Source organism: Eptatretus burgeri, chromosome 21 (assembly GCF_056783735.1).
Source record: "Eptatretus burgeri isolate ZD-2024b chromosome 21, Ebu_testis_v1, whole genome shotgun sequence".
Taxonomy (NCBI): Eukaryota; Metazoa; Chordata; class Myxini; order Myxiniformes; family Myxinidae; genus Eptatretus; species Eptatretus burgeri.
Genome location: NC_140981.1, coordinates 594,287 through 618,712, shown reverse-complemented (window position 1 = coordinate 618,712; position 24,426 = coordinate 594,287). Strand labels below are relative to the sequence as shown.

Below are 24,426 nucleotides of genomic sequence, written 5' to 3'. Positions count from 1 at the left end.
CGAGCCAGCGAGATATCCTCATTCCCCCGAGCATCAACAACCCCCTCCTGTTTCCCCCCGCGCTGAGATAGTGTGAGAAGGGGGCCCCGTTCCCACCCCATTTCCAGGCAGTGCCAGCGAGGCTCGCGGAGTCGGGGCGCCACCGCCATTTTGCGGCTCATCACCAGACGGGTAGGCTCGACGCGGTCTCGGCCCCAGGCCCGTCTGCCCCCCTCATAGTGGAGGGTGGTCCCTTTTTCTTTTGCTTTGAGTATATGTGTTGTCGGCGCCGTCTGTGAAGTAAAACTCTATAAGTGTTGCCGTGTGCTCAGTAGTCGCTAGTAGATCTGCAGTGTGTTTTTCTCTTTTACATTTGCTTTTTGTGCATTATTGTGGTGTTTCTTCTTTTACATTTGCTTTTGGTGTATAATTGTATATGTGTGCTATTCGTTTGCCGCGGATTAAATGTGCTATATGTTGAACTGTTTTTCCCGTTTCGCTTCGTCTTTTCTTTCATTGAATCTCCATCTTACTTCACGTAAAGGGTTGGTAGTGGGCTAAATACGCCCGAGAATTAATCGGAACCGTCGAGGCCGACGATAACACCGCTCGGTTATCCCGATAGTACGGAACGGGTCGCTTAAAGTGGCCCGTGTCCGAAGTCGACCTGCGGCGACTATATATATATATATATATAGTGTTGTGGTTACCAGATTCGCAAACCACCATTCAGGTCCCTTAGGTGAGGTATCTCGGTAAGTGCATGTGTAGTTAGGCCCAAACCCGTTGTCTAGTGGGAATACATGTCATTTATACGTGCTGCGACTCTTCAGGATAGCCGTTTTTCTTTCACTATCTTTATTTTGGACCACCCGCCATCACAACCACAACAACAACCACCAACCACAACGCCGCTTCACCACAACCGCCACGACCTTTACCGTCACAACTCGCCACCATCGCATCACCGTCATCTCGCGCCACTCATGGGCACCGATGCTGGACTCGTGTAGGGCGCACGTTGAACAGCGTGTACAAAATCACGGATTTTCTGCTTCAAAAACGGATCGAAAACGACACACGCCCACTTTTTGCCGTCCAATCGGTGAGCGAGGGCGAATTGGCCCCGCCACAGGGCGATCGATATATGCAAATTTGTGGATCAAAAAGCCTTCACGCCCACTTTTTCTCGGGCCAATGGGGAGCGAGGTGAAAGGTCAAAGGGAGGGGGTAAAAGGCGAAGTTACGGGGGGATAAAAGGACGGTGTTCGTCAGTCAAAGGAGTGGTAAAAGTCGGAACGAAGGAGTCGCAAGAAGTGAAAGAGTCAGCAGAACGAGAACGAGGGGTCGGAGAGTCGCAAGAGGGAACGAGAGAAGGAGTAGTAAAGGTCGGAACGAGGCGAAGGAGTCGGAACAGAGAGTCAAGACTTCGCGGGCGGTGGAGCTGCTCGTCGTGTGCGTTAAAAGTCGGAACGGAGGGGACGAGCTGTGGAGAGGCGGCGAGGGCGGACGAGGGGTGCTCGCGTCGTGCAGGGAGCTGCACCCCTGGGAGGCCGACAGCGCGACCTGGCCGAGGTGGAGACGCTCGTCGCATATAATAAAGATCCTCTATGCCCCGAGCATCAGCAACCCCCCTCCTGTTTCCCCCGCGCTGAGATAGTGCGACCAAGGGGGCCCCGTTCCCACCCCCTGCCAGGCACTGTCCACGAGGCCCGCGGGTTGCGGGGCCATCGCCGCTCCGCGTCTCATCACCAGACGGGTAGGCCCGACCAGGTCTCGGCCCCAGGCCTACCTCATTCTTGAGGGTATTTCTTTTCCTTGGTTTTGGGTATGTGTTGTCGGCGCCGTCTGTGAAGTAGAATTGTGTAAGTGTTGCCGTGTGCTCGGTAGTCGGTATTAGCTCTGCACTGTGTTTTCACTTTTATGTTTGCTTTTGTGTAAATGGAATTGTGTTTTCTTTTTTGTGTGCATTTGGTGGAATTGTATTTGTGTGCTTCCCGTGTGCCGCGAATAAATGTGCTTTATTGTTGAACTGTTTCGCTTCGCTTCGTCTTTTTCCCCATTGAACCCCATCTTGCTTCACGTAAAGGGTTGGTAGTGGGCTGAGTACGCCCGATAATTAATCGAACTGCCGAGGTCGACGATAACACCGCTCGGTTATTCTGATAGTACGGAACGGGTCGCAAGTGGCCCGTGTCGAAGTCGACCTGCGGCGAGGTGCGATCGCCCGGTCTACCCTCCGCGTGGGTACTTAGGTAGTTCGATGGCGAGCAACCCTATCCCACGCGGGGGCTGATTGGCTCGATCGCGGTGAGACCGAAGGTCCACCCGTGACTGGTTCCCGGCGTTAGTCCGAGAGGGCCACGACTGGATTGTCCGTCCGGTGGGCGACGTGCCGCGATTCGAGTTACGTGGCCGTTCGCACGCCGGCGGGCGCGAAGACCGCAACAATATATATATATATATATATATATATATATATATATATATATATATATATATATATATATATATATATATATATATATATATATATATATATATATATATTGTTGCGGATTCGCGCCCGCCGGCGTGCGAGCGGCCACGTAACTCGAATCGCGGCACGTCGCCCACCGGACGGACAATCCCGTCGTGACCCTCTCGGACTAACGCTGAGAACTAGTCACGGGTGGGTCTTTCGGCCTCACCACGATCGTGCCAATCGGCCCCCCGCGTGGGATAGGGTTGCTCGCCAAATTCGACCTACCTAAGTACCCACACGGAGGGTAGACCGGGCGATCGCACCTCGCCGCAGGTCGACTTCGGACACGGGCCACTTTAAGCGACCCGTTCTGTACTACCGGGATAACCTATCGGTGTTATCGTCAACCTCGACGGTTCCGATTAATTATTGTGCGTATTTAGCCCACGACCAACCCTTTACGTGAAGTAAGATGGAGATTCAATTAAAGAAAAGACGAAGCGAAACGGGAAAAACAGTTCAACATAATTCACATTTATTTCGCGGCAAACGGAAAGCACACATATGCAATTACAACAATTATGCACCAAAAGCAAATGTAAAAGAAACACAACAATTATGCACCAAAAGCAATTGCAACAAAAGAAACACAATGCAGATCTACTTCCGACTACGCGAGCACACGGCAACATTTACACAGTTTTACTTTACAGACGGCGCCGACAACACATATACTCAAAAGCAAAAGAAAAGGGGGCCACCCTCTACGACCAGGGGGCAGACGGGCCTGGGGCCGAGACCGCGTGGAGCCTACCCGTCTTGTGATGAGCCGCAAAATGGCGGCGGTGCCCCGACTCCACGCTCCTCCGCAGGTTTCGTTGGCACTGCTTGGAATGGGGTGGGAACGGGCCCCCTTTTCGCACTATCTCAGCGCGGGGGGAAACAGGGGGGGGTTGTTGATGCTCTGGGGAAAGAGGATAGCTGGCTTGCTTGGGTCCCGCGACGAGCGACTCCACTGCGCCCTCGACCGCGTTCCCGGCTTCCCCTCTCTGCAGCTCCCCGACAGACTCCGAACCCCGACAGACCGACTCTCCTCCAGACCCGTCTTGACTGCTGCTGCCACACTTCACCGCCGCCACACCTCTCCAACTCGAGCCCAAAACAGAAACTCTGACTGAATTTGCCCCGCGCTCGGTGCTTTATGGTGGTGCAGGAGAAACCATATGCAAATTTCCGGATCAGGATGGGCTCGGGGGCGGAGCCACGCTCGCCCATTGGACGGAGGAAAAGTGGCCGTGAACCTCTCCTGATCCTCGAATTTGCATATATCGATTCTACTCGACGCGCCTGGAGGCGGGGCCAAATCACCCCGCGCTTAATGATTGGACGGATCGGAAGTGGGCGTGAATCATTCCTGATCCGACTTCCCCGGAAAGGCCGCTTTTTGCACCCGCTGCTCGGCGCGCGCCCTGTACGAGTCCAGGATCGGTGCCCACAAGCGGTGCGGGAATGGCGGCAGGAGGAGAGGTGAACGTGGTGGAGGGTTTATTGTGGTGGTTTATGGCCATGGCGACGCTTGGAATGGTGGTGATGCGATGTTTGCGAGAGCGAGTTGTGAAGGTAAAGGTCGTGCCTGTTGGCGTTGTTGTTGTTGTGAAGCAGCGTTGCGGTTGGTGGTTGTTGTGTGATGGCGGTTGAGACGTGGTTGGTTCAAGATAAAGATAGAACAGAAAAACGGCTATCTTAAAGGGTCGCAGCCCGAATGAATGACATTTATTCCCTCTAAACAACGGGTTTGGGGCTAACTACACATGTACTTACAGAGATATCTCACCCACAGAACCTGAATGGTTTCCAACCCCTCCCAAAAAATAGAGAAATATATTTTTTGCATTTATACTTGTTTTAAGTCATTTCCAACCCCCCTCCCCCAAAAAAAAAAAAAAAAAATGGAGAAAAGAACTATAACTGTCAGCACTGTTGACATCATATTTAATGAATAAGATATAAGGTTCACTAAGATATAAGAGGAGGAACCGGAGAACTCAATGGGAGTTTGTTTGTGTGGACAGAGATTTATACCTCGTGATCAGGTGGGATGGACGGTCCAAGTGGGAGGAACGGGAGAACTCAATGAGAGTTTGTTTAATGATTATTTGTCCGGTTCGAACCATAAAAACACATTTATTTATTTGGTGTGTAAGATCGAGGCTCGTGGAGGAGAATTTGGACACAGAAGGTCGTTTGGCCCAGCATGCCTGTGCTGCTGCTGTCCGATCTACCAGTTCATTTATCGTTTCTAGATAAAACGTTTCTAGTCCGATCTACCAGGTTTTTCGGCCGTTCGGGGAGAGAGGGGGAGGGGGTTATAAAATGTCACTCCAAGTTTGTATTTTCCTCCATTGGCCAAACCACTGTCCAGTTATGTGTACGTTCGTGGTTGGACAGGAAGGACAAATGAGAGGAGTTTTGTTCAGGGGAACTTTGGTGGGTTTTTAGATTGTTAAACATTATATATATATTTTATATATTTATGAAATAAGACAAACTGTGAACAATCGAGTGTGTGGCTAACTTTATCCTGCCTCATGTTAATCCTCTACCGGTCCAACACACTGATGTTCAGAGTTGAAAACAAAATTATTACTTTTCCCCATGTTGTTTATCATCGTCCTTGATCAGATCGATTGTCTGCTCTCTCTCTCTCCCTCTCTCTCTCTCTCTCTCTCTCTCTCTCTCTCTCTCTCTCTCTCTCTGCGTCTGTTTCTTGCGTGATCTGGTAAATTAAATTTGTGCATTAAAACTTGGTAAGTTATTGGACATGCATTGTACATCCGGGTTCGTCCCCCTTGGTCATGTTATGTGGTCACGTGGTCGGTCCTGTTGTGCTTGCTGACGTAAATTATGAAAAAATAAGAGCGTTTCGTGGTTTTTTGAACGGCCCTATGTTGGGGTTAAACAATCCGTGATCATGTGACGAATCAGCTCATTGTGATATAACCGTGGCGGAGGCTGACATGGATGAGAGGTGTCGAGGTAATCTTTCACTCACACAGTAAATGTGTGTTTCCCAGTCGTTCCGTTCAGACTGAATGAATGTTGGTCGAAAACGATAAAAAAACGAAGTTCATTATATCTCAGAGATTATGAGTCAGATATACATGAAAATGGTATGGTAGGTTCATGGTATGTCCTCGTTATGTGTGAGAAAGAACCGCTGCTATGGACCCCCCCCGTTGCCTAGCAACGGCCGAAAAACCTCTAAATGTGGGGGTATTTTAACGAAAAAAACAATCTGCAGCATCAACCTTGAAGTGAGAATCATGAATTTTCTTGTACTTAATCCTCAGGTCATTCCCCATCGAGCGGGCCCATCGCGCCAGGTTCTATTGGGTAGTCGACTTCCCATGTCCGCCTACCGGCTTGTCTGTTTGTTTGTCACACGATATTTCGCCACAGTTTTCAAACAATTTTTTTGAATATTTTTTTTTGTATGTAGGTGACCGGCCAAGGACGGCAACGCTAAACTTTGGTGAAGATCCGAATCCAGATCTGAATCTGAGAATTTTTAAAGTGATTCCTCACCGTTGAGAGATCGGGCCAAAAATGATATTTCGCACAATATCTCAAAATAAAAGGTAATGGATGGATTCACACGAAACTTGGTGGACAGGTTGGGAGAGCCACGACGAATAATTGATCCAATTTTGGTGAAGATCCGAATCTCGATCTGAATATAATAATTATTTAATTTTTAACTGATTCTTCACCCTTGAGAGATCGGGCCAAAAATTTGTCTCTGAACGTGCCGGGCAGTGTTGTTGTCTGGACGAGAGTTTATCTCCAGATGCATCGTAGCGGTGTTTATCTCCAGATGTGTCGGGTTGGTGTTTGTCATCGGACTGGGCGGGGCAGTTTGTTTATGGGCGGTGTTTGTCTCTGGATGTGTTCGGGTGGTGTTTGTCTCCAGGCGTGTTCAGGCAGTGTTTGTACCCTAAAGTGTTGGGCAGTGTTTATGTCTGGACGGGAGTTTATCTCCAGACGCATTGGAGCAGTGTTTATCTCCGGATGTGTCGGGTCGGTGTTTGTCAAAGGACATGTCGGGGCGATGTTTGTTTTTGGGGGGTGTTTGTCTCTGGGCGCGTTCGGGTCGGTGTTGGTAAAAAGGACATGTCAGGGCGATGTTTGTTTCTGGTCGGTGTTTGTCTCTGGACGCGTTCGGGTGGTGTTTGTCTCCATACAGATTGGCTCCTGACGTGTTCAGGCAGTCTTTGTCTCTGGACGGGAGTTCATTTCCGGACATGTCCGAGAAGTTTGACTCAGAACATCTTGGCTCCAGACGCGTCTGGGTGGTGTTTGTGTCCGAACGTGTCTGTCTCTGGGCGGGATTTATAGTATAACTTGCAGAAAATGGATTTCAGACATTATTTTGTTTCCATCTTCAGTGTTTTTCCATGCAGAAGGATTATGATGAGAGTTGAATCGTAATTAAAACTCCACTGCACATCTGCCTTCACTTCCTCTCACTGCCTCCCCCTTCACTTTCCCTCCCTCTGTCCTTGTTCCCCCACCCTTCCTCGCTCCCCTCCCTGCTCTCTCTTTCCCTCTGTCCCCAACCCCTCTTTTTTCCACCTCTCTCAGTAATCCCGTCAATTAAGCGACGAGTGGTATTTGCTTGTTGTTAAATAAAATGAACTGGTCTTGGGGTTGGATTGTGCTCGTTGTTGTGATTTTGGTGTCATTTGATGAGCTGGCTCAATCCAGCTCAGAGCGCTCGCGATTGCTCGGCCAGATAAGGAAGATTGCGAGCACCTATCGGCATATACCAACAAGTATTGGAACGTTACAAACAAGTTCGGGAACTTGCTTGAGGCTGTGGACTTAGCTGGCGGTTGTGGTCATTTTGACACGGCCCGCGGAACTCGAACCGGGCTCCTGTGCCGGTTTACGGCTGTTACAATATAATATTGGATTTTTATTCCTCTTACGCTCAGAAATAGTCTGGAAAAGACTTCTAAGCTTCTTTATAATAGTTTTTATCCCGGTAGGATTCTCACGTCTCTCACGAGTAAAGTATTCCATCCAGTCAGACATTATGAGTTCTCTCCTTTTACCATCGACATTAATGCATTGTTCCTACACCGACTGATGCAAGTTCAATTCCACGAGTTCATGCTCGGGTTTGAGATTTCCACACTTTGTGACAGAGGTTGGGTTGTGTTGTGACACATGTGTTAGGTTGGTTGCTTGGTCTAGAAATAGAAAGATACCCACCAATGGAACACAGGTTGGTGCAGAGGAACCACTTCAAACTTGGGCGACTCGTGCTTCCATACAAGAATCATTTATCAATCACAAGAATCATGAATGAATTAAAAAACAGTTTAATAAACAAAACAAAATGAATGAAAACAAAATTAACTTGTTTTACAAAACAACGTGCATTTGGAACATGTGTCGAGTCCAAGTGTTTCATTTCTCTACCTTTGGCATCATGTTTTCACAATTCGAGGTTTCCGGTGAGATTTTGATCATTAAACATCAAATCATCATTATTTAGGCCAAAGTCACTGGTACTCACAACTCCCTCAGGAATGTTGTCCTTTATTATTTGTACAGGAGTTCAATGTTTGCTTACAGTGCCCCGTTTAACTCAGATCACTTGTACGGTTTATCTTTCATCTGGATTCTTTGATGTTTCTTTAAACTTGAGAACTGAGTCAAGGCCTAGGGTTTCACACCTGAATGTGTTTTTTGATGTTGATATAAACTTGATGATTGAGTAAAGGTCTTACTGCACGTTGAACACTTGTAGGGTTTCACACCTGAATGTATTTTTTGATGTTGATATAAAGTTGATGATTGAGTAAAGGCCTTACTGCACGTTGAACATTTGTAGGACTTCACACCTGAATGTATTTTTTGATGTTTATATAAACTTGATGAATGAGTAAAGGCCTTACTGCATGTTGAACATTTGTAGGACTTCACACCTGAATGTATTTTTTGATGTTGATATAAATGTGATGATCGAGTAAAGGCCTTACTGCACGTTGAACACTTGTAGGGTTTCACACCTGAATGTATTTTTTGATGTTGATATAAATGTGATGATCGAGTAAAGGCCTTACTGCACGTTGAACACTTGTGGGGTTTCACACCTGAATGTATTTTTTGATGTTTATATAAACTTGATGATTGAGTAAAGGCCTTACTGCACGTTGAACACTTGTGGGGTTTCACACCTGAATGTATTTTTTGATGTTTATATAAATTTGATGATCGAGTAAAGGCCTTACTGCACGTTGAACACTTGTGGGGTTTCACACCTGAATGTATATTTTGATGTTGATATAAATGTGATGATCGAGTAAAGGCCTTACTGCACGTTGAACACTTGTAGGGTTTCACACCTGAATGTATTTTTTGATGTTTATATAAATTTGATGATCGAGTAAAGGCCTTACTGCACGTTGAACACTTGTAGGGTTTCACACCTGAATGTATTTTTTGATGTTTATATAAACTTGATGATTGAGTAAAGGCCTTACTGCATGTTGAACACTTGTAGGGTTTCACACCTGAATGTATTTTTTGATGTTGATATAAACTTGATGAACGAGTAAAGGCCTTACTGCACGTTGAACACTTGTGGGGTTTCACACCTGAATGTATATTTTGATGTTGATATAAATGTGATGATCGAGTAAAGGCCTTACTGCACGTTGAACACTTGTAGGGTTTCACACCTGAATGTATATTTTGATGTTGATATAAATGTGATGATCGAGTAAAGGCCTCACTGCACGTTGAACACTTGTGGGGTTTCACACCTGTATGTATTTTTTGATGTTTATATAAACTTGATGATTGAGTAAAGGCCTTACTGCACGTTGAACACTTGTGGGGTTTCACACCTGTATGTATTTTTTGATGTTGATATAAATTTGATGATCGAGTAAAGGCCTTACTGCACGTTGAACACTTGTAGGGTTTCACACCTGAATGTATTATTTGATGTTTATATAAATTTGATGATCGAGTAAAGGCCTTACTGCACGTTGAACACTTGTAGGGTTTCACACCTGAATGTATATTTTGATGTTGATATAAATGTGATGATCGAGTAAAGGCCTTACTGCACGTTGAACACTTGTAGGGTTTCACACCTGAATGTATTTTTTGATGTTGATAGAAATGTGATGAATGATTCAATTCTTTCAAACACACAGAACACCTGTGTGGTTTCTCACTTCCTTGGACGTTCTCTTTCAGGATGTTTAGAGAACTGTTCTTGTTGTTGTTGTTGGACACACCAGTAAGTTGATCATCGTCCTGACCAAGAGTCCGTGTCACGTGCTGATTGAAGGAAACTTCAGTGTCGTCCAACGGGGAACACTTGGAACAAGAATCCTTTTTCATTTGTTTCTCTGCAATGGCAATTCACAAAGAGGATTAATAAATCCCTTTTAGAATGAAACATTAAACACAGAAAACACAATGTACTCCAATTGGATCATAAATTTGAGCGATGGGAAGAGAGAGGAGACGAGAGAAAGAAGAAGGAGAGAGAGGAAAATGAGAGTGAGAAAGACAAGGAAAGAGAGAGAGGGAGAGAGAGAGATAACCAAACACACACACCCGTGCTTTTCCTCCTATCATCAAGGAATGGGGTTCCCAAAGGCTTTCCCCAATCACGTTATCTTGCGAGCTGCCCTGTGAAGGACAGCAGCAGATGAGGAACTCTCCATTTCATTGCATTTGTGGGTTTTGCGGAATGAAGGGTTTTACGGTGGCCGGAGTGTAAATCCTGCCACAAACCTCCCAAAAAAGTAACCCAACTGCAGGAGGACGTCGGCAGAGAGTTGGGCATGAGATGTCGATGGCCGTTGGCTCACAAGGAACTCCTCCACCCTTTGGCAGGTTTTATTTTTAATTCTGCTGGGTGTCCATATCATACACCCTCCTCACCAGGAAACCTGGTGGGGGAGACGGTCTTTTTATTTTTTCTAGTTCCGTTGACGAGGCTCGAGGCTCGTATGAGAGCGAACACACAACGCACAGCAAGGGCGGCATGCGCCAAGCGTGGTGGGAGATGCAAGGACAAAACATTGGGGAACAGAGAGATGAGGAGATCTGCGGAAGGGAGAGGGATGCGGGTGGGGAACACGTGATATACAAGATGGACACTACAGGGACTTTCAGGAAGGAAAGCAGGGAATTTGAAGGAGGTGGGTTTGGGGTGGATTGACAGGGGTAGAAAAGATCGAGGATTTGGATGGGGGACGATAGGTGGTGGTGAACAGCTGTTTTGAAAGCCTGGAGGGAAAAGTGGGATTCAAGAGAATATGGGAGTTTATTCCAACGGCGGGAAAAAAGAGGAATGAAAGAGTGAAGGTCCGTGACTGGCTTTGGAGGCGAGGTTGATAATGTGGCTTTCTCAGGAAAGGTCATGGCAGATCGTGAGACCCAGAAGAATGAATGAAAGGACTTCTTCCAGAGGATTGTTCAGAAAGGAGATGGGAGGTTGGGGGACGGGGGGTTCCAAACGGTCTTTTTGGAGAGACATCATGAGAGTGTGAGATATATCAGGATTGAAAGACATGTTCCACCTGTTGGACCGGTTTGTGATTTTACCCAGATCTGCAGTGAGCAAAGAAGCTGCTGCTTGCTGGTCTGAGGGCAACAGATGGCACGGCAGAGGGTGGAGTCATCAGCAAAAAGATAACGAGGATTTTCCAGAGAGTCGGAGAGATCACTGAAGAAAACCAGAAAAAGAACAGGGCCCAGAACGTTACCTTGATGAACTCCAGCCTGGGCAGGAAGAGGGGATGAAAGAACTCCATTTCGGGCCACAAGGTGACTGCGACAGGAGAGGATGTCTGCGAGCCATGAGTGGAGATGGCCTTGGATACCAAAGGAAGAGAGTTTGGTGAGTCGGGCAGGGTGCCAGACGGTATCGAAATCACGTGATATGTCCAGGGATATGGCTCTGATTTCATGTCCTGCATTGAGGACCTCGATCCATTGTTGGGAGAGCAGAAGCAGCATATCCAGGCTAGTGACCTGGTCTGAAACCAAATTGATGATCGGAAATCAAGCCATTGGAGAAGAGGAAGGATTTAATGTCTGAAGCGATGATGGATTCCATAACCTGACTGATGATTGGGAGAAGACTGATTGGTCTGTCGTTGGAGGTATGTTTTTGCACCTTTTTTATGCAGGGCAGTAATGTTTGCTGATTTCCAAGCAGACGGCAGATGATCTTGAGCAAATGAGAGGGTGGTTAGAACAGAGAGGTGAGCAAGAGCAGAAGAGCAGGTTTTTAGGACACGTGGGCCGATGCCGTCTGGACCGGTTGGAGAATTTGTGTCGAGGTTTTGACGTCGAAGTTCCACTTTGTCTGAAGAAAAGGACACAGATTCCAGGGACAGTGAGGTGTGACTGGGTAAGGTGGGTACAGAAAGCGATGTGTTTCAGACACAAGATTTAGATGCAAACACGGAGTTTAGGCATTCAGCCTTTTCACGTGCGGTATCAACAGTGCGGCCATTTGAGGTAAGGGAGGGGATGGAGGGAGAACATGCACCAGAAACAGATTTGATTAGATGCCACCAGGATTTGGAAGAGGGAGAGAGGTTTGAGAGTTCAGACTTGAGCTGAGAACGATGTTGTTTTCTGGCTCTCCTGAGGGTAGATACACACTTTTTCCGAGCTTTATGTGAGGAACTGAGATTACCCTCAGTTGGGTTTCCTTTCCCTGAGGAAAAGGCAAGTTGTTTCTGGACAACAGCCTCGCCACAAGCTTCAGTAAACCATGGGTGGGTGGAAGGGTAGGACAACTGAAGAGGAGAGATGATAAATCTGTGCATGTGTGAGAGAGAGCGAGAGAGTGAGAGAGAGAGAGAGAGAGAGAGAGAGAGAGAAAGAGAGAGAGAGAGAGAGAGATAGAGAGAGAGAGAGAGAGAGAGAGAGAGAGAGAGAGAGAGAGAGAGAGAGAGAGAGAGAGAGAGAGAGAGAGAGAGAGAGAGAGAGAGAGAGAGAGAGAGAGAGAGAGAGAGAGAGAGAGAGAGAGAGAGAGAGAGAGAGAGAGAGAGAGAGAGAGAGAGAGAGAGAGAGAGAGAGAGAGAGAGCATGTTTCTTTGAAAGAATTCCCAGGATGAGTTGATGTTGGAGAAAGTAGCGATGGGAGACCAGTCGAGAAGTTTGATGGCTGCTTGAAGACCCAGCCAGTCAGCCTGAGTGAAACGCCAGACTCGACGGTGCTGAGGTGGTTCCCTGATAACAGCCAGAGAGATGTCCACTTTGACAAGCATGTGGTCAGAAGAACTGATTGGAGAGGAGGAAGAACAGCTGATATTTTCAGGGAGCTCTTACCAGAAAACCTGGTGGGGGAGACGGTTTTGTCGCCGACAACCCGACCATGAAACAGGTTATTACAGGTTTACATGGTACCTGTCGCAAGTCACAGATCTAATCTGTCCCGACCTTCTGGTGGAACTGCCTACATCCAGGATTGCTGCTCACCTCCACTCATTTGTTCCTCTTTTTTCCCTGCCTGTGTAACCAACTTCCACATTCTCTTCAATCTCCTTCTTCCCTCCATGTTTTGAAGACAGCTGTTCCCCACCATCTCAAATCATCCCTCATCCAAAACCATGATCTTTTATACCCTCGTTAACCCCCTTCCCGTCCTCCTTCCAAATTTCAAGTTTCCTTCCTGAGAGTTTTCATCTGTATCCATCTTGTCCACCCAATTCCTCCTCAGACAAATTTTTTGTCCACCGCCCTCTGTCTTGGCCTTCAGCTCTGCTGTTGGCGTTTCCCCCTCTCTCTGCAGTTCCTTTTGTTCTGTTGTGTTCTGTTCCGTTCAATGAACTCGTACGAGCTGTTCCACGAGCCTCGACTACGTGTACAAAAATAACTTCAACAAACAGACATCCCTCGGTATTTTCATGGATGGGAGCGCATGTTGGTGACGGATCGATTCCAACACACCTGTCGGCGCACGTGCAAGTTCTCCGTGAACATCTCGACGATCAAAACAAATTTGGTTTCTTAACGAGCTTGGGGTTCGAGTATCTACACGGCATGAAGGCAAGTACAACGTCTCTCTGGAGAACAACCTCCCTATAATGTACATTCATCGTTGTCTGTAAATGGTACGACGACAATGTCGTTGAGGTTCAGACCTTTGTCTTGAGAGGGTGATTCATCCACAAACTCAGATTTGATCTTCATTTTCACAATAAGATCTGGAAAAAAAGGGACAAAAGCAAGCGTGTCAGGTTCGTTTAACAGTTTAACAACCACATTCATTCAAAAAGGACAACAAGGTTATTCAATTAACAACGACAAGTATTTCCGACACGAACCCAACCAACGTGTCCACCAAGATTCATCCGAATCCGTCCACAACTTTTTGAGATATCGTGATCCTTCACCTAACGTGAAGATATCGTGATCCGTGGTGGAGGGAATGAGCTTGTGGTTCAAACCTTCATATGGAGGGAACGAATCATCGAGGAACTCGGACTCGACCTTCACCTTCACAACACAATCTGAAACACGAACAATCCGTTAAAACGACACTTTCAAGAACCACAAGATCTCGGTACGGAGTGAACGTCACGTACCGGGTCCGGACTCCTTATCCTCGGGTGAACCGACCATGGAGGGAGAGGGAGAACCTTCCGGACATTCAGTGCAGAGCCCTATGTAATTCCGTGGGCACCAGATGATAATTTTCGGCACCACATATTTTTTCATTCTTATAAATTCTGAGTCAGAAAAATCATGGTGCCAATTTTTTTGAGCATTTCAAGTATTATTTTCAAGCCGATACGTGAACTACCCCTGAATCGCACTTTTTTCAATGAGAACAATTTACCAACTTTTTTGTTTCTGGTTTAAACCTGGGCATGTAATATTGTTGTGGGGCCGCTAGGTGGAGCAGTAGAGTCGGCTCCACCGAACACCCGGAATCTAGATCGTGCTTCTCGGAGAACTCCGAAAGGCACGGGTCCCTAACAGGACCGTGAATCGCCAATAATTCGACCGCGTGGGATAGGGTTAATTGCCAAACTTCAATATACCTCTAAACCCACGCGGCAAAGCTACGGGGGAATTCACACCCTCGACGGAGCTCGAGCGGGATGAGCCGTTACCGTGCTCGAACCGTGCGTAACCCGAGCGGATGGTTACCAAGACCCGTTGGTCCAAATACACAATTTACCGTTTCCCAATTTCCCAACACGCACCCTGCTAAGCCAATGAAAGAAGCACAGAAACGAACTGGTACATTCAACAATTAGTCCTGCAGCGTAGTCTGATATTTCAGATCAATTGTTCAAATTTGCATAAAAGCACCAAAATTGGTACACATGCAGAATAATGTATTCCAAACAATTCTCGATATGGAGCCACCCGAGATTGTGCCTTGGTCAGCTTCGGCGACCATTTTCCAAAACAGCCGCCATTCCACTTCAGCGAAATTGGCTATCTGCGCTTATTTTCTTATTGTATTGGTGGTCGACATAAGGAAAGTGTAAAATTCAGTAAATTGACCATGAAAAGGCGTATTCAAATATTATGAGCCAGTATTTTCGGTAAAAAAGCCATTATTTGATTTGTAAATTGCTGCTGCTCTCCTGAAACTTTTCGCTGAAAAGTACCCATTATGGCCTGGAGAACAAGAGTCAAATGATATTCATCACATTCAATGGGTTTGGAATCAACAAAAATTGCATTATAGATTACATACTTTACTCTATTTTGAAAAGGGAACTGATAATCGTGATAATGACAAACTCAGAAAATAGTCCATTGGGACCATACTCTGTACAGAGCGTTGATGCTGCCGAAGCAGTCTCCTTGGCTATTGGGCACAATCCTGGACAGGTCGCCACTCTGACGCAGGATACTTGAATGACTCGGTCATTCCAGCAAGCTGGTACTCATTTTGCCGACCTCGGAAGGATCGAAGGCTGAATCAACCCCCTGGTGAATTAATTCAGCGGGCAACGAGGCTTGAACTCAGGACCCTCGGATCCCAAGCCGCCACCCTAAAAACTCAGAAAATGTTGTCAAATTATTGCACACTTCTCTTTGAAACGGCTACGGTTAACTGTCAACTACCATTCTACCAGGACACATGGTACACGTATACATCAGTCTAGTACAATACGAGTTTCTGAGCTGAAGTGTACTGGCTCTGGATCAAGAAGTCAACACTTTCACAAGCAATGCGACTTTGCATTTGCACATTCAAAGCGAGGCCGATATCTCAGTCTGTGTCTGCTGCGTCTGTCTCCTGGCATTCTCCTTCACAAGCACACAGTCCAGTGCATTGCAGATTAGCCTTCTTGCATTTGCAGCGGTTTCTACAGCCTTTTTTGCAGCCGCACGACACCAGCTCGAAGCAGCTTTTTGAAGCCTCAGGGAGTGTGGTCCAGAGCGGTTCATAGGACACATCCTCTGTTTGCCGCCAGCCCCAGCTTGTTGGTGATGGAAGCACGGGTTGAGGGATCAAGATCTGCCCCCAGACATAGCTACCCTGGAAGACTGATCTCTTCACATGCTGTTCCAAAGTTTCTTTCTTGGCGAAGAGTTTCTTTCTGGCCTCGTTGACGTCCTAAAATGGACTGGTGCGGTCATAGAGGAGCACCACAAACCTTTCAATGCAGTGCATTGTGTCATCCTGGATGTTGACTGGCGTGGTGGTCAGGGTCACAAGAGAATCTGTCAGTTCTGGAAACGAGTTCCATGTGGCCCAAGCAGATTTCTTCCCATGCCCCACGAATACTGATACCGCGTCACATCCGGTCATGGCATGGAAGACAAGGAGGGCACGTGCCTTCTGTGGACCGAGGGAGGCAGCTATTTCATGGGCAGGGATGTAGCGGTAGTTCTTGCCCGTCCCAAAGGCAATCCAGAGTTCATCCACGCATGGTAGTGCCTGGGCTACCATCACCGCCAAGACGACGACGTCGGTGTCTACGGTTCGAACTTGAATCCGACGGTGGTCATGTTCTGCAGCATGGGCCACATGTAGCCAATATTACCAATTACAACACCACTTCCACCACTACTATCACCACAACAAAATACTTCTGAACCTGTCACTGATGCTGTGTGCGAAAATGGATTTTCCCATAAAAATGACCATTTTTCCCCAATACAATGGTTGGAAATATAATAAATCAACACAAATGACATTTGTACTGTTTTCCTTTGTAAATGCACATCACATGGAGTATTTATCACCTCTGAGAAACCTACAAAGAGAATAACCATGACAGACAGCCCATGCTGTTAAAGTAGAATGGCGGCCATTTGGAAAATGGCCGCCAAAGCTGACCAAGACAAAATCTCGAGTGGTTCCATATCCAGAATTGGTCAGAATACATTAGTCAACAGATGTACCAATTTTGGTGCTTTTATGAAAAGTCGAACAATTGGTTTGCTATGCTGCAGTACTAAATAGGGGTATTTATTTTACAATAATCGGGGAGGGAAGCACACAAAGAGCAGAGTTATTGTTACGGGCCGGGCGTCGGCGATGAGCATGACCGCCAGGTGGAGCAGTTGAGTCGGCTCCGCCGATCACCCGGACTTTAGATCGTATCTTTTCGGAAAACTCCGAAAAGTACAGGTCCCTTTTCGGACCGTGAAGCGTCAAGATTTCTTCCATGTGGTAACTGGTTATTTGCCAATTTTCAAAATACCAAGAGATCCACGTGGTGATTTACCGAGTCTTCACACCATCGACGGCACCCGTACAGAACGAGACGCGAGCGTACTCGAACCGTGTGCGGCCCGAGCGGATGGCCACCGAGCTTCTGTCGGTCCAAATGTCCCTTCACAGCGGCACAACGGCCTTGCTAATTTTCCAACACGCAGCACGCTAAGCCAACGGAGGAAAGGACACGAACGAGCTGATACATTTCACAAATGGGGATATTTATTAACAATAGGGAAATGAGGGGAGCACGTAAGGGCAGAGTTATCCGAATGTTGATAAACACGTATGTACAGCAAGGCACTTAACAATTCATTACTTAGCAGATTGGTGCCACAAACACACACACGCACACAAAATAATCGGACCCAAAGCAGTCTTTATTAAGGCCTCCAGCTCGGATGGAGAGGCGAACTGAAGACCAGAACCTGCCTCGGACTTGTCCACCTCATGTGGTCTTCGACCTGATTCGCACCAGGCACCAGCCAGAGGCGAGCCAAATCCAGACACCGGCGAGCAGCGATCAGCCTCCCCAGCTCCGGCGGATCCTTTCGTGTTCTAGAACACGCGCTGGTGAAGACAAGGCGCTGATCCTTCACAATCCGCTGAGTCGATACAACCGAACAACCACCAACCACCTTCCGTGCTCTCCGAACATCCACCAACCAAGGACCAAGGACCAAGAACCCAAACCAATTTCTGTCTCTCCATTCCGTTCTTATCCATCTCTGGCGCGGCTCGCTTCGGGCGTGACTCGTTCGCCGTCGGTGGGGGCTGTCGCATCCCATTTCTTGGAGTGCCCAAGCGAGCCGATTCATGTCCATATTAGGGAATGGAATTCAGTTCGCTCATCGTTGGGTGGGGGCTGTCGCATCCCATTTCTTGGAGTGCCCAAGCGAGCCGATTCATGTCCATATTAGGGAATGGAATTCAGTTCGCTCATCGTTGGGTGGGGGCTGTCGCATCCCATTTCTTGGGGCGCAGCCAAGCGATTCGATTCGTGTCCATATTCGGGAATGGAATTCAGTACGCGAATGCATTCTGAACACATCCGCATTTCAGCGAGCGCGCGGAGAATGCCGGGAGCAGAGGGTTTTCGTTGGTGGTGTAGTTATCGTTGGTGGTGTAAAATAAAAGAAAGGAAAACCTGACTATCAAAATAACTCCACAGCGCAGGAACATTTAATTACCTATAAGACTCGGGAAAGGGGAGCTATCTATCCACATTCACTTATCGAAATAACTGAGCTACAGGACCTGAATGTTGTGTGCTCATGGCTTCCAGATTCGCAACATTATCACGACTATAAGAAATGCAATGTACAATGAGCAAAGAAAGCACTTACACAGTTGTTACTAATAGACGGGGCCCAAGGACACACACGCACGCACAAATGCCCAGAAAGAGATCGACCTCATCAGCTCGGAGGGAAGAAGAAGAAAAGCTAGCTTGGACCTGTCCACCTCGTGTGGTTCTCGACGATCTTGGGGGTAACGAGACTCGAAGCCGCGACACGAGGCCGCTCCAAGCACCAGGTACAAAGGGTTGCGTCGGGCGTTGCCACGCTCCTCCGTATCGCAGGCAGGCGACAGGAGATGAACTCCCGAGTTGAGATGGTCGACCGCCCGCAGCAATGCGCCAGACGAGACGCTTCGGATCTGCGCGATGCAGTCAGCCGCAGACCCGGACAGAAATGCGCACTCCAGCAGACTGGACGCGCACCCGAGCAGACTGGACGCGCACCCGAGCAGACCGGACGCACACTCGAGCAGACCGGACGCGCACTCGAGCAGACCGGACGCGCACTCGAGCAGACCGGACGCGCACTCGAGCAGACCGGACGCGCACTCGAGCAGACTGGACGCACACTCGAGCAGACGCGACGCAATCATTCGTTGCTTCTTCTTTTGTCGCTTTTCTTTTGGGGCCCGTCCGCTCCCGTGGCCTGCTCCCATTGGGTGGACGGCATGTCGCGGCTCCGCCTTCTTGCCAAGTACCGCCCCGACTCTAGTGTGGTTGTCGCTCATTGGGCGAATGACGAAGCAAACCCTTATTTGGCGCGCAGCTGAAGCGAAACGCTTTGCGACCATATTTGGAATGGAATTCCATTCCAAAGGAATTCCGGATGGGACCCTAACTAGAAACACATACTTACTGATATAACTGATCTATAGGACCTGGCTGTTGTGTGCAGTAAGCTTCCAAATTCGTAACAATATATCAAACTGAGCAGAATTCAGCCAAGAATATGATAATAATATCAATAATGACGTTGAACATAACCATCGTGACTTATCTGAATTATTGTTAATTTCAGATGCTGTGCAGCCGATATTAAATCAATTACTGCAATGTCACCAAGATAATTTTTCTAAACATTATGACATGCTACAATTGTACATACAATGTATGTTAAATTTTTTTCCCTTTCAGGTCAGCTATGATTATAGCAGAAGTCGTCAAGGGTCCAGACTAAAATACTGATGTCGTGGATGTAGTTGTAGATTAACCTCCAAGCTTTGTGGGTGAATGAACTTATGTCGAGTGGACATTGAAATAAACTGTTCTCAAGTTATCGTTATGGATGAATCATCCCCAAGTCCTTCCAGGTCCAGCACAAAAGCATCAAGTTGCACTACATCTTTGGCAGGTTTTAATATATGCTGCATTTGCAAAGCATCATGGAAAACTCGTAAAACACCCAAGACCAGAATCATATCAGCTGTTTATCGAGAGTGTGAATACCCGGTCGCTCTTTGGGGATAATAAGTACATATCCATCCAAGAAGCGCTTGGTGATGTGATGGAAAATGAACTATCACAGAAAGGTGTCGCATGGCATCTCGAATGCTATAAAATTGCAGCGCACAAAATCCATATTGAGCGGCTGAAAAACAGATATGAAGCTGCACTGGAAGCAGGCGAATTACCTCAACCAACGAAAGATGGACGACCACAAAGGAGGAACCTCAAAACACAACCACCACCACATGAGAACCCATCGTCAACAGAACATTACATGCGATCTGGTGCCAAACAATACAATAAAAAGCAACTGCTTCTTCTCGAATGGATCTTCAGAGAAAGGAGCACTCCACCAGATCAGTGAGTTCAACACCAGGGAACAGCTCCGAAAGGCTGTTGAGTACAGAAATAACCAGCAGTGGAAAGTAAATCTGAGTGCTGCAATCGATCCAAATGATACCCATGCGATTGATATCAAATACCATCTGTATTGTTGGGTGAAGCAAGTTCAGCGAACTCAGGTACAGCAGGAGAGAGCAGAGACGAAGCAGTAATAACCAAGGTTTCAGCAGACATTGAATTCTTCCACTTGATGAGCAGCCTGCAGAAATCAGGATCTATTCTGGACATGGGTGAAGTGGAAGCAGCTTATCAAAATGTCCTCAGAGTCAATGGTTCAAGTGATACGCACATATCAAGGATAAGTTTGAAGCGTAAGCTTGTAGAAAATATTGATAATGTTGAGTTCTGCTGCTCTATGCATATGAATGAACCAGATCGGATGTACACGTCGAGAACAAAAAGAGCCGCAATTGACAACCTGGACGAGGCAGCTGGCAATGCAAGCAGCAACAAGAAAGCAGTCTTCGAAAATGCCAAGGTAATAAGAAGGGACATCACTAAAGCTCTAAAGCAGCCGTGGAAATTTCAAGGGTCACTGTGAGATGAAAATCAAGTTCCCAAATCGCTGGAGGCATTCATCCCCAGGATCCGCAGGGCCAATGTTAACACTTGAGTCAACACGGAGAGAGCAGAGCATTCAACTAGTAACACGGAACATAGCACAGACTATAATGTTTGCATATAAGTCTGATCGTCAGGTGTCCTTTGTGCCAAAGCAGACACACTACTCATCCGACCTTGCTTCAAGTGTACAGATCATGTCTCCTGATACAGATTTGTTAATTCTTGCTCGACAAAAACTGCCGCTCTTGGGTGATGTATCTATGCTAGTTGGGCACAGGTACGAGAAGACGCTTGGTGAATTTGCAACCGATATATGAATCCCTTGATGCGAATCATGCTGCTGGTCTCATTGGATTCCACGCTTTCACTGGCAGTGATACTGTTGTGGGCCGGGGTTCGGTGGCGATAAACGACCACAAGGTGCAGCAGTCGAGCCGTCTCCCACCGAACATCCGGAATTAAAAGGTCGTCACCCCGGAAAACTCCAGAGTCTACGGGCCACTTAAAGGACCGTGATCGCCAATTCTCTGACGGCGTGGGGAAGGGTCAATAGCCAAATTTCAATATACCTAAGTACGCACATCGTCAAATTACCGGGGAAATCACACCCTCGGCCGACTCTGTCCGAACCGAGTCGCAGGTACCGACTCGGATCCGGCGTAACCGAGCAGAGTTACCAGAGCCACTCCGGTCCCAATGACAACTTACAGCACCAACGGCCTTGCTATTTCTCAAGCCCGAACCATGCCAGGCAAATGAAAGAAAACACAAACAATGAACTGGAACATTGAACAGACATTGCGTCTGGATATTTGCTCCGTTATGGTTGTTATTGCCAGGGAAATTGGCATAAAATACCTGTGGACAATAAAAATCAGTATATATATATATATATATATATATATATATATATATATATATATATATATATATATATATATATATATATATATATATTTGTGTTACAAATGTCCAGACCTTTAATTTGATATGCTGCATGCTTTGCTTTATAACAATATTTGAAACTGGTTGTTGCAACCGAAACAGCGATCATGGTATTTTAGGGAGCCACATTAAAAGCCACCAAAATGTCCCCAAAATGCAAAACAACAATTGGCACCATGATTTTTCTGATTCTCAATGCATCTGTGTCTGCAATAAAATCCATGGGGCAAAAAATTATCATCCAGTGTCCCCACGGTAGGAGAGATTCATACATAGACTTCCACACGACCGACGGTGTTTCCTCCATTGAAGCCGTTCGTGGATCCCAGGGTGTTCGCGTTGTGATCCCAGATATCTAGTTAGTAATATTTTGATAACATGAAGAATGAGTTTGTCGTTCAAACCTTCGAATGGAGGGAACGAATCATCGACGAACTCGGACTCGAGCTTCACCTTCACAACAGGATCTGAAACACAAACAATCCTTAAAAAGGAAACTTTCAGGAACCACAAGATCTCGTTACGGAGTGAACGTCACGTACCGGGTCCGGACTCCTCATCCTCGGGTGAACCGACCATGGACCCGCGGTTTGAGGGATCATCCTCCCGGATCGACCGTGTTTCCTCCATCGAAGCCGCTCGTGGATCCCAGGGTGTTCGGTTTGTGATCTTCGCCGGAGAGACCTCGGTTCATGTGCATCGTCCTGACTCCAGGAGACTGTGAGGAACACGAGTCGGGAGCCTGAAGTATTCCGGAAAAAGCAAATCACGTGATCACGATAGAATCACGGTTTCTCAACGGCAGATTCGCGCCGCTCTGCCATGTGACCGACGAAACAGGAAAACTCATCAATTGATCGTGTTACTCGCGAAAACTACCACACCGTTAAAATTCTAAATAATGATGATATTAATATTAAAACTCAGAAGCCAACATTAATTACAATAATATTAAGTGGAGGTGGCAACAACACCGTCGTTCTTACATCACTTCCGGTTTCCTCAAACAGTGCTTTGGAATGTGCCAAGTCTGCATCTCATATTTATTATAAATCTATCCTCACTCTGCGTGACTGCACAGCGAGACAGAGAGAGAAACACTGTCCCACACGTTAAACATTTACAAGATAGAAATCAAACCCAATCGTGTTTATACACCGCACAGCGTTTAACATTCACGTGTCTTGGAGTGTTCGGAGAATGACGTCACCAGGGGGTGGAGCGTGCGCATGCGCAGTAAAACACTTTGGTTGTGGCTTTTACCTCAGTGTGAATCATGAACATATTTCCTCAGTGTGAATCATGTACATTTTACCTCAGTGTGAATCATGTACATTTTACCTCAGTGTGAATCATGTACATTTTACCTCAGTGTGAATCATGTACATATTTCCTCAGTGTGAATCATGTACATTTTACCTCAGTGTGAATCATGTACATTTTACCTCAGTGTGAATCATGTACATTTTACCTCAGTGTGAATCATGTACATTTTACCTCAGTGTGAATCATGTACATATTTCCTCAGTGTGAATCATGTACATTTTACCTCAGTGTGAATCATGTTCATTTTTCCTCAGTGTGGAAGACTGGAATACTCGACACGTTCGTTTGTCCAGGAAACAACAGATTGGTGACGAAGGTTGTTGATTGTTCAGGATCTTCGCCGGAGAGATCTCGGTTCATCTTGTGGTTCGCCACTCCGATGTGGACGGACGGGTCACCACTCCGATATGGACGGACGCAACGCATTTAATGGCGACAAATGTAATCGATGAAGGGAGAAAGACAAAACCTGTCACTGTCATCGGTCCAAAAACGAAGTCTTACGTCAGTCGCAGAAAATGGCGGGAACACAAATAAATTCGTTCTCGAAGGAAATTTTTTTTATCTTTTGAAGACGTCAGTACACGGTCGAGGCTCGTGGAAGGGTTCAGGCCCAAAACAGATGAGGACAAACACAACAAAGGGAACCAACGGCAGGACGGAGCGAGAAGGTCGACGGAGACGGACAAACAAGGGATGCAGGTCACGATGAGGGGGAGGGGAGAGCGCAAAGGGTGGACAACATGGAGACAGAAACAACATTTTGGGAGAGGGGTGTCAGGTGGTTTAATGGGTGGAGAAAAGATCATGGTTTTGGACGGGGGATAACTTGAGATGTTGGTGAACAGCCGTCTTGAAGACCTGGAGGGAGGAATGAGGTTGAAGAGAGGATGGAAGGTGGTGTCTTCTGTGAAGAGCACACGAGTTATTGCCGGCTTTGAGAACAGATTACAAATCCCTTTCTAAGTTCATTCAGTCAGGGGAAGGGGACGGGGTGGTCAGCCGGTTCATGGAAAGACTAGGGGAGAAAGGTGGAGGTCATTTTGATTATTTGTTTTTAACCAAGGAAATGCAAACTTGGTTCGAGTGAAACTTCCCTTTGAATGAGTTTGAATCTTGACTCGGCGATAAACTGCCATCCTGGTGTTTCGCAGGCAGGGCATACGTTCATGTTTGTGCACCAACCCTTGGACGATCTCACAGTGCCTTTCCCAAGGAGGTGGCCAGTTGTCGCTCGCACACTCAAATTATTCCTCCAAT

General features: G+C 46.9%; 1 protein-coding gene across 1 annotated transcript in view; it reads right to left on the bottom strand.

The window, feature by feature from the left end:
• LOC147008094 (uncharacterized) overlaps window positions 1–23,172 on the bottom strand; it is a 44,230-nt gene extending 21,058 nt beyond the window's left edge. The window contains exons 1-5 of the mRNA XM_085865531.1: window positions 22,383–23,172; window positions 22,245–22,307; window positions 13,888–14,004; window positions 13,636–13,698; window positions 8,174–9,873 (exon numbers count right to left, since the gene is read on the bottom strand). Of these exons, the coding sequence (XP_085721657.1) occupies window positions 8,174–9,873; window positions 13,636–13,698; window positions 13,888–14,004; window positions 22,245–22,307; window positions 22,383–22,470 (2,031 nt within the window). The 5' untranslated portion in view covers window positions 22,471–23,172. The remainder of the gene's footprint in view (window positions 1–8,173; window positions 9,874–13,635; window positions 13,699–13,887; window positions 14,005–22,244; window positions 22,308–22,382) is intronic.
• Window positions 23,173–24,426: the final 1,254 nt, after the last annotated feature.